This window comes from Symphalangus syndactylus, chromosome X (assembly GCF_028878055.3).
Source record: "Symphalangus syndactylus isolate Jambi chromosome X, NHGRI_mSymSyn1-v2.1_pri, whole genome shotgun sequence".
NCBI lineage: Eukaryota > Metazoa > Chordata > Mammalia > Primates > Hylobatidae > Symphalangus > Symphalangus syndactylus.
The window spans coordinates 151982780-151993963 of NC_072447.2; the positions used below are offsets into that span (position 1 = coordinate 151982780).

Here is an 11184-nt window from a genome sequence, read left to right on the forward strand (position 1 = left end):
TCATCTGTTACCTATCTCGGCATAATTCTCATAAAAACACATGTGCTCTCCCTGCTGATCACGTCCGATTAATCTCCCAAACCTCAATCCCTTACAAAACAACAACTCCTTTCCTTCCTAGGCATGGTTAGTGCGGTCAGAATTCTTACACAAGAGCCAGGACCGCACCCTGTAGCCTTTCTGTCCAAACAACTCGACCTTACTGTTTTAGCCTAGCCCTCATGTCTGCGTGCAGCAGCTGCCACTGCTTTAATACTTGTAGACGCCCTAAAAATCACAAACTATGCTCAACTCCCTCTCTACATTTCTCATAACTTCCAAAATCTATTTTTTTCCTCATACCTGATGCATATACTTTCTGCTCCCTGGCTCCTTCAGCTGTACTCACTTTTTGTTAAGTCCCACAATTACCATTGTTCCTGGCCCGGACTTCAATCTGGCCTCCCACATTATTCCTGATACCACACCTGACCCCCATGACTGTATCTCTCTGATCCACCTGACATTCACCCCATTTCCCCAAGTTTCCTTCTTTTGTGTTCCTCACCCTGATCACACTTGATTTGTTGATGGCGGTTCCACCAGGTCTAATCGCCACACACCAGCAAAGGCAGGCTATGCTATAGTACAAGCCACTAGTCCGCCTCTTAGAAACTCTCATTTCCTTTCCATCATGGAAATCTATCCTCAAGGAAATCACTTCTCAGTGTTCCATCTGCTATTCTGCTACTCCTCAAGGATTATTCAAGCCGCCTCCCTTCCCTACACATCAAGCTTGAAGATTTGCCACCACCCAGGGCAGGCAAATTAGCTTTACTCAACATGCCCCGAGTCAGAAAACTAAAATACCTCTTAGTCTAAGTAGACACTTTCACTAAATAGGTACAGGCCTTTCCTACAGGGTCTGAGAAGGCCACTGCAGTCATTTCTTCCCTTCTGTCAGACATAATTCCTCAGTTTAGCCTTTCCACCTCTATACAGTCTGATAACAGACCAGCCTTTATTAGTCAAATCAGCCAAGCAGTTTTTCAGGCTCTTAGTATTCAGTGAAACCTTTATATCCCTTACAGTCCTACAACTTCAGGAAAAGTAGAACGGACTAAAGGTCTTTTAAAAACACACCTCACCAAGCTCAGCCATCAACTTAAAAAGGACTGGACAATACCTTTACCACTTTCGCTTCTCAGAATTCAGGCCTGTCCTCGGAATCCTACAAAGTACAGCCCATTTGAGCCCCTTTTTATTAGGCCCCAGTCTCATTCCAGACACCGGACCAACTTAGAATGTGCCCCAAAAAAACTTGTCATCCCTACTATTTCTGTCTTGTCATACTCCTATTCTCCGTTCTCAACTACTCATACATGCCCTGCTCTTGTTTACACTGCCAGTTTACACTGTTTCTCCAAGCCATCACAGCTGATATCTCCTCATGCTATCCCTAAACTGCCACTCTTAGCTCTTGAAGTAAATAAATAATCTTTGCTGGCAGGACTATGCTGAATCTCCTTAGGCACTCTCTAATCAGATGTCCTAGGTCCTCCCAATTCTTAGACCTTTTATATCTGTCTTTCTCCTTCTCTTATTCCATTTAGTTTTTCAATTCATACAAAACCATATCCAGGCCATCACCAATAATTCTACATGACAAATGTTTCTTCTAACAACCCCACAATATCACCCCTTACCACAAAATCTTCCTTCAGCTTAATCTCTCCCACTCTAGGTTCCCACGCCACCCCTAATCCCGCTGGAAGCAGCCCTGAGAAACATAGCCCATTCTCTCTCCATACCACCCCCCCAAAATTTTCACTGCCCCAACACTTCAACACTATTTTATTTTTCTTATTAATATAAGAAGGCAGGAATGTCAGGCCTCTGAGCCCAAGCCAAGCCATTGCATCCCCTGTGACTTGCACATATACATCCAGATGGCCTGAAGTAACTGAAGATCCACAAAAGAAGTAAAAATAGCCTTAACTGATGACATTCCACCATTGTGATTTGTTTCTGCCCCACCCTAACTGATCAATGTACTTTATAATCTCCCCCACCCTTAAGAAGTTTCTTTGTAATTCTCCCCACCCTTGAGAATGTACTTTGTGAGATCCACCCCTGCCCGCAAAACATTGCTCTTAACTTCACCACCTATCCCAAAACCTATAAGAACTAATGATAATCCACCACCCTTTGCTGACTCTCTTTTCAGACTCAGGCCACCTGCACCCAGGTGAAATAAACAGCCATGTTGCTCACACAAAGCCTGTTTGGTGGTCTCTTCACATGGACGCGCATGAAACTTTCTTTTGGCTTATTTCTCCATTTTGGAACAGGAATGCTTTCCTGATGCTTGTACCCCCATTGTATCTTGGAAGTAAAGAGCTTGTTTTTGATTTTACAAGCTCATAGGCAGAAGGGACTTGCCTTCTCTCAGATGAGATTTTGGACTTTGGATTTTTGAGTTAATGCTGGAATTAGTTAAGACTTTGGGGGGACTATTTCTCAATAGCTAAGTATACTTTAAAATGTGAGAATGACATGAGATTTAGGAGGAGCTGGGGTGAAATGATATAGTCTAGATATTCTACCCACCCAAATCTCAAGTTGAACTATAATCCCCAATGTTGGAGGTGGTGCCTCGTGGGAGGTGTTTGGATCACGGAAGCAGATCCCTTATGAATGGCTTGGGCTATCCCTTTGCTGATAAATGAGCTCTTATTCTGAGTTCACACAAGATCTGGTCTGTGGCCTCACATGTGGCATTAAAAGTGTGTGGAGGCCTGCATGGTCACTCACGCCTGTAATCCCAGCACTCTGGGAGGCTGAGGTGAGAGGATCACCTGAGGTCAGGAGCTCGAGACCAGCCTGGCCAATGTGATGAAACCCCGTCTCTACTAAAAATGCAAAAATTAGCTGGGCATGGTGGCGGGTGCCTGTAATCCCAGCTACTCAGGAGGCTGAGGTAGGAGAATTGCTTGAACCCAGAAGACACAGGTTGCAGTGAGCCAAGATCGCACCACTGCATTCCACCCTGGGTGACAGAGCAAGACTCCATCTCAAAAAAAAACAAAAAAAGCGTGTGGCATCTGTTCCTCCTCCTGCTCTCTCTCTCTCTCTTGCTCCTGTTTTCACCATATGTCTTCCTTGCACCCCACTTCACCTTCTGCCATGATTGTAAGATTCCTGAGGCGTTCCTAGAAGCCAAGCAGATGCCAGCACCATGCTTTCTGTAAAGCTTGCAGAACTGTGAGCCAACTAAAGCCCCTTTTCTTTATAAATTACCCAGTCTCAGTTATTTTTATAGCGTTTCAAGAATGGCCTAACACAAATGATATAATGTGGCAATTCTTGAAATCAAATTATCCCTATTTCCTTGGCGGTTTTTGGTGTTGCTTAATGTTTGTTTGCTTGTTTAGTGACTTTTCTGAACTATTTCTGTAGTCAGTAGTTTTTCTTGTATGTAGCCACCATAAAAGTATCTATTCTTTTAGTTTAACAGTTGGCTAGTGATTGGACAGATATTTTCTTAACCATAGTAAGATACTGCGGCATCCCAAATTTTCTTAGCAAAAAATACGGCATATTCCATATTGGGGCTGTGGCATTTAAACACCATTATTTCAGTGTTTGGAAGTTTTGTCATATTTTACTAGGGTTAGTTTTGGGTCCTTTCTTAGATCATTTAATTGCTTGTTACATAGTCTGAAGGAAAACAAACACCACTATGAAATAGGTGGCCTGGAGATGGTTTCTTTGTCCACCTTTTATAGGAAGTGATACTGTCACCCAACACACATTACACTTCTCCCCATTTGTGTTCTGGCAACCTAAACCCTAATGTCATCCCCATGCACATATGCACAAACAGAAACACCAAGCCCATTTCTCTTCTTGCCTATGGGTTATAATGTTAAGAATGGAAATTTTTCTTCAGTGCTCAATCCTCACCTAGTCCTTATCCCCAACGTTTGACTCATGGTAGGCCTGCAAATATGTCTACCTGTCAGTATATAAACCTACTGGCAGGTCAACCCCCTCCAATTCTCCAGGACCTCACTTTGCTTCCGTCTCACAAACTTGCCTCTTCCCTTCCTTCTATCTTTTCCCACAATCAGATAACTTACACAGATACATACACATGTTCTGAAATAAAGGGTTTTTCATAATGTGTTGATTTTGTTTTAATTACCACCATCTCTGTTTCATTATGCTGTCGTATCTTGTAGGAATGTCATTTTTTTACAGTATCTTAGACCTGGCCTGAGTGCTTTGGCTCCTACTCAACATTTTTAGTGGCCGAAACTTCTTGGCTCTTTTCACTCTTTTTACCTTTTGTGGAATTTCTGTACTAGTACTAGACGATTTTTTTCTTGAACTCCCGTGAAGCAGTCTTTTTATCGCCTTCTGTATCTTCTTCACCTGAAAGGGCAATAGAGTGATCACAAAAGGACCTTGTGTTGGAGGAAGGAGATAGGCACTGAATGAGAAGAGGAGCTTTGTAAAAAGGGACATGGGCTAATGAGGAGGTTTGTGCCAGGCAGGTAAAGCATAGGAGACATAGGGGAGGGTGGATCAAGAGAAAAGAGCTTGAGTGAGGTGGTCTCACCTTGCCCCATTTTCTGGCCCTGGATTGACAGGATTTCTTCATCTATTTCTTCCTTTTTGTGCTTGAGAGTAATTGTTTTGTGCTTGGGTTTGATTTTTCCATAACTTTGCTAGATCCCTTCAATTTTCTGGTAACTTTAGCCATGTTGAAACCCCACAGTAGTCTTCTCTACCAGCATATAAAATGCCCATCATCAGGACAATGAGGAGCCACACCCTTTAGCTTTATTTGTTCATCTAGGCACTTCCCCTGGCCAGTAAGGGTTAAAGGAGCTGTAGACATCACAAAGCACTCTTGGCTTCTGCCTAATGGTGGGGATGCTGCGGAGATCCATGTGCTCTGATTGGAGACAGGGGCATTTCCTTAATATCCGACTAAAAAGCCTTCCCAAAATGACCTGTAATCCTTTCTCATCACCTGTACAGATGGCAAGAAAAAAGTGATGCCTCCAAGTCCTTCTCCATAGCCACTCCCATTCCATTTTTATTTTATTCTCTCCCATCCTTCATCATGACCTAATATTTTGGATACCTTACCTAAAATCTCTCCAAGAAAATGTGATTATTTTTAAATTTCTGTGTAGATATAAATCACTTCATTCCCCTTCAAAAGATTTATCTTATGCACCTTGAAGACAATTTCATTCTTGGCTACTACACAAAACTTCCCATCTCACCTTCTTTTTCCAATGTCTGTATAGACCTCTTCAGTTTTCTATTGTTTCAGATTGACATAGCAGCTCTTATCAGTTATGAAAATATTGTGATACTGGCATAAAGACAGACATATAGACTAATAGAATAGAAGTAAGAGGCCAGAAATAAACCCATATATCTATGAAAAATTGATTTCTAACAAGGGTTCAAAGACAAGCCAATGGAGAAAGAATGGTTATTTCAACAAATGATATTGTGGCAACTGGATATTCACATGCAAAATAGTGAATTTGGACCCATAATTCACATCATATACCCAAATTAATTTAAACTGGATCGAAGAGCTAAATATAAGACCTAAAACTATAAAATTATTTGAAGAAAACATAGGCAAAATTCTTCATGACCCTTCATTCAGCAATAGTGTCTTAGAGTATAACACCAAAGGTACAAGTAACAAAAGAAAAATTTGATAAGTTGACATCAACAAAATCAAAACCTTGTGATTCAACAGATAAAATCAAGAAAGTGATAGACAATGCACAGAATGGGAAAAAATTTTTGCAGATAATACATCAGTAAGTGAAATTCATGTAAAATATATAATATAAAGAACTCTTACGACTCAATAATAATAACATTACCCAACTTAAAAAGTGGACAAGGAGTAGGAAAAACATCTCTCAAATGGCCAGTAAGCAGGTAACAATATAGTCAGCATCAGTAGCCATCATAAAAATGCAAATCAAAACCACAATGAGATACTCCTTCACATGCACTAGGATGGTAATAATAAAAAACGACAGATAATAAGATTTGGTAAAGTTGTGAAAAACATTAGCCCTCATATCTTGTTTGTGGGAACATAAAGTGGTACAGAAGTTTTAAAATATAGTCAGCCAGTTACCCAAAAAAAGCTAAACATAGAATTATCATATTATCCTGAATTACCACTCCTAGGTATGTACCAAGAAAAATGAAAATTATATTCTCACAAAAACTTGTACATGAATGGTCATAGCAGCATTATTCGTAATGGCCAAAAGGTGGAAACAACCCAAATGCCCATCAACTTGAAAAATGGATAAATAAAATGTGGTATAGGAATATAACAGAATGTTGTTTGGTCATAGAAAAAATGAAATACAGATATATGCTGCAACATGCATAAATGTGAAAATATTATGCTAAGTGAAAGAAGCCAGTCACAAAGGATTACATATTGTATGGTTCCATTGGGTGCAGCACATCAACATGGCACATGTATACATATGTAACAAACCTGCATGTGATGCACATGTACCCTAGAACTTAAAGTATAATAAAAAAGTGTATATATATATATATATATATATATAAAAGAAATATTCACAATAGGCAAATTTATAGACAGAAAAGAGATTAGTAGTGCCTTAAGGTGATCAAAGAATGAGGAAATCTAGAGGTGACAACAAAGGGATGAAGTGGTGTTGTTTGGAATTATGAAAATATTCTAAAATTGAGGAGATGGCTGCATAACTCTGTGCATATATTAAAAGCCATTGAATTGTCCACTTTAAATGATTGAATTGTATAATACATAAATTATATTTTAACAAAGCTGTTAAAATTAATATGAATTTTCCTCATGAAAGGAATTCAGTAGGTTTCAGGCCGGACGTGGTGGCTCACGCCTGTAATCCCGGCACTTTGGGAGGTCGAGGTGGGCAGATCATTTGAGGTCAGGAGTTCAAGACCTCCCTGGCCAACATGATGAAACCCCATCTCTACTAAAAATACAAAAATTAGCCAGGTGTGGTGGCACGTTTCTGTAGTCCCAGCTACTCAGGAGGCTGAGGCAGGAGAATCTCTTGAACCCCGGAGGTGGAGGTTGCAGTGAGCTGAGATTGCACCACTGTGCTCCAGTCTGGGCAACAGAGCAAGACACCATCTCAAAAAATAAACAAACAAACAAACAGAAAGTAATTCAACAGGGTTTGAATCTTGGCTCTTCCACTTACAAGCTGTGTGACCTTAAGCAAATTAGTTTCCTTATCTGTAAAAGGGAGTTAATAACACCTACCTTATAAAGTTATTGTAAGTGTTAAATAGTGATTTTCAAACATGAAAATATGAAGACCCTAAAAATAAATCTGTGGACTCTTGAGAACATGTCTTTTGGACTCAAGTTTGAAAAACACTGCCACTTTAGTTCATCACAATCACAAATGCCAGTGGTAAAGCAGATGCTGAAGTCATGTGTCACAATTCATTTATGAAGTGGTGCCCCAAATAATCCAGAATCCATGTATGCATTAAAATGTAAATAGAACATTTTATACTTACCATAGAGAACTCACTGACCCTAACATTCCCCTTAAGAATATATGCACAACAATTGAAATTTTTATATACTGCTGGAGGAGGGAGTGTAATGTGTTCCAATTACTTTGGACAACTGGTTGAGCCAGTATCTACTAAAGTTAAAAATATCCATGCATTGTTATCAAATAATTCCACTCCTGGGGGAAGATATATATATATATATATAATATATATATAAAATATATATAAGACATATATATTATATATATATCAGATATATATCAGACAATTTGGGCCAAGCACTGTTCTAAAGGTTTTACTTGCTTTAACTCATTTAATCCTCTCAACAGGTCTATGAGTTAGGTCATAACTAACTCTAAAAGTTAATTTTAGAGAGAGAAAGTTCTCCAGTGAGAACTTTCAAGTTCAGTCCCTATTCCTTTCCCTTTTGCCCCATATCTGAGCAAGATAGGTGCTTTGTCCCTTGGTACCAGTAGAAATTGCAAAGCATTAAAAGACCAACCCCATGCGTAAGCCTTCACCCCAGCTCCACCCTTAAGCACAATCAAAACACAAAGCCACCCACCACTACCTCACTCCTAATTCACTCCAGACAGAGCCTAAGCCTTTCTCTTTGGGGAATACTTTTGCTGTTTACTAAGTGAGTAATAAACCATATGCTTTTCCTGTGGCTGCTGTAAATTACCACAAAATTGGTGTCTTAAAACAACAAAAAAAATTATTTTCTTGCACTTCTAGAAGGCAGGAGTTCAAAATCAGTTTCACTTGTCTGAAATCAAGGTGTAGGCAGGACCATACTCCATGCAGAGGCTCTATGGGAGAACCTGTTCTTTGCCACTTCAAGCCTCTGATGGCTGCTTGTATCCCTTGGCTTGTGACTGCATCACTCTAATCCTCAAAACCAGCATCTCCAAGTCTCTATCTGCTCGTCTTTATATCGGCGTGTCTTCTGTGTGTGTGTAAAATCTTTCTCTGCCTCCTTCTTATAAGGATACATGTCATTACATTTCTGTATCACTCAGATAATCCAGGATAATCTCCCTATCTCAAGATCCTTAATCACAGAAAAATCCACAAAGACTCTATTTTCAAATATGTTGACATTTTCAGTTTCCAAGGATTAGAATCTGACATACTCTGGGGCTCTATTTCAGCCTACCGCAACATCTATTGGTGCCTATGTGTCATTTGTCCCAACATCCATAAACCTTTGGGGTGAACATTACATAGTGTCCAGCAGGGGATGCTAAGCCCTCAAACAAAACAATAATATTAGCAGTTCGCAGATGATTGAACTGAAGGAACACTGGAGGTTGGGGAATTGGAGAAAGATGTGTTTGGTTTTGTTTTCTTTCAACAGGACTACTCCCTCATTTCCTAGAAAACTCTTGAGTCCTTAACAGCAAGCCCACAAGAAGTGAAAAGGCTATCTGGGGTAAAATAAGCTGGCTTGGAAGTGTTGGGGGGAACAATATAAAGAGATGTCTAGACTCAAAGGAGCATACCAATTCATAATTATAGAATTAGCTGATTGCACTGTAACCAGAGAAAATACTCTGAATGCATTCAGGGAACTAGCAACTGTCTACAAAGCTGGAGTGGATTTTCAGCTCTATTTGTATGGAATTAAAGCTACAGTTGTTCTACATCATCCTACTTTTAAGAAGCAGCAGATATTCAATTTACATCAGTAGTTACCTTGACAGTAGTTACTTTTGAGTTCTGTTTTTCCTAATTATTAGGCTTACTCTGACATTTTGTTCTTTATAATCCTTTATCAGCACCTCCTGCAGTTTCCCGTGACAGTTTATCTAGTGCATATGATTAGTGGTATCCTTCAACAGTTTTCAATGAGTTTAGATTAAGTTCGCTTTCCCCACGAAGTCAGAATACTGGTTCCACATTGCAGTTCTGCCACTAACTTACTATGTGACATGGACTAATCCCTTCTTCTATTCAGGTTTCAAGTTTTGCATCTGAACAGCAAGGGAAGTGTATGGCCCTGTTTGAAAGGGTATAGTCCTTTATGGCTGCTGAAGCATCCTAGACTCACCCCAGAGAGAGAGAATTATAAACAAGCGTCATGATGCAAACGGAAATGTAAGCATGCCTCTTAAACCACAGTACTGCTGACCAACATAGGAGGCTGGTGCTTCTGCAAGGTCTCAAGATGATCCTAAATTCTACTACATGGCATTAGGCATAGAAAGGCAATCATTCTTGGAATGACTGTAACAGATCTCATTCTTGGCAATTACTGTAGGTGGGAATGAGAAAATTCTTTTATGTTGAACAAAAGCCTTTAGGTCTTTTCCAAGCAATGGAAAACTGCCTAGATGGACACACCAAACCACCCTGATGGAAGAATTTGGAATGTCTAATTTAAAAAAACAGGCACATGGCAATACAATGAAGGCCTCTGCCTCTTTTCCATTTCTTTTCCTCTACCCTGCTTGCTCCACTGTGTTTAAACAATGTTCTCAGGAAATTTGAAAGCTTCGCTGTAATCATTTTTATTAGGTTTAAGCAAGTATTAAATTAATTAGCAAAATACAGCAGTCAAATAACCAGCTTAATGTGCTCATGGGGTACACAGCCTTTAAAGAGTCTCTTTATTCCACTTGAATTAAGCCACCTCCCTCTAGCATAAGACAGTAATGAGAGCACGGGTTTTGAGCCTGATAACGCTGGGCTGGAATCTCAGCTCTATTGCTTCCTATGTGACCTTGGGCAAGTTGCTTAACCTTTCGGGGCCTCCATTTTCTCAATTATAAAATCAGTTACTCACTACCTTAAGTGGTTTACATGAATTGTATCATTTAATCTCACAATAACTTCTGAGTTGAGTGCCATCTGCTTTTTGCAACAATTAAGTGAGATCACTCAGGTGAGCATATACTCAGGTGAGATACTCAGGTGAGTACATAGTAGGTGTTCAAGAAAATTGTAGCCAGTTGTTACTATATGCTCAGCTTTATGCTGTGGAAAAAAATCATGAAGTATTTACTCATCAAGTATAAATTGAATACATCATATGTGCTTATTTAAAAAGCAGAGAAGCAATGTTCAAAGGAAGACCATGACTCAGTTTCTGAATCTTGACTGGTTCTCTTTTTGGAAGGGTTTGGATGAGGTTGGATTAGACACCCCTGCTGGACAGATGAGCCCCAAGAGTCATAGGGCTAAATATAAACCAAATGAAAGGCAGACAGGACTTGAGACATTCAAGTAGTCTCTGCAAGAGAAGACAGGGGCTTGCATTCCTCTCCCACAAAATCTTTACAGCATGATCTCCCCTCAAGTTGGCCTCGATTGACTGACCATATCCCTCCCCTCTCACTGTCTGTCTCAAATGCTCCTTGCAGAGCTTGCCAACCTCCTACTCTTTGATCTTCCTGGCCTTCTTCAGGTTATTCCCCAGTTCTGATGGAAGACTTACATTTACATTGAAATTCAACTCATCTTACAAGTTTGAATGGCACCCCCCTGAAGGATGGCATCAAGATTGAAGGTTGAGGCCGACTTTATATGGCATATGGGGAAAATAACTGCTGTTTAATATGATGAGAACTGACTGGAGTAGTTTGATCCCTATTAAAA

At 39.9% G+C, this 11184-nt stretch overlaps 1 protein-coding gene across 1 annotated transcript; it reads right to left on the reverse strand.

Annotated features, from left to right (window-relative positions):
• Positions 1–4236: 4236 nt before the first annotated feature.
• LOC134735987 (spermatid nuclear transition protein 3) lies at positions 4237–4747 on the reverse strand. Its single transcript, XM_063634601.1, is given in 2 exon segments — positions 4237–4416; positions 4604–4747. Coding segments are annotated over 2 exon segments (324 nt in total).
• Positions 4748–11184: the final 6437 nt, after the last annotated feature.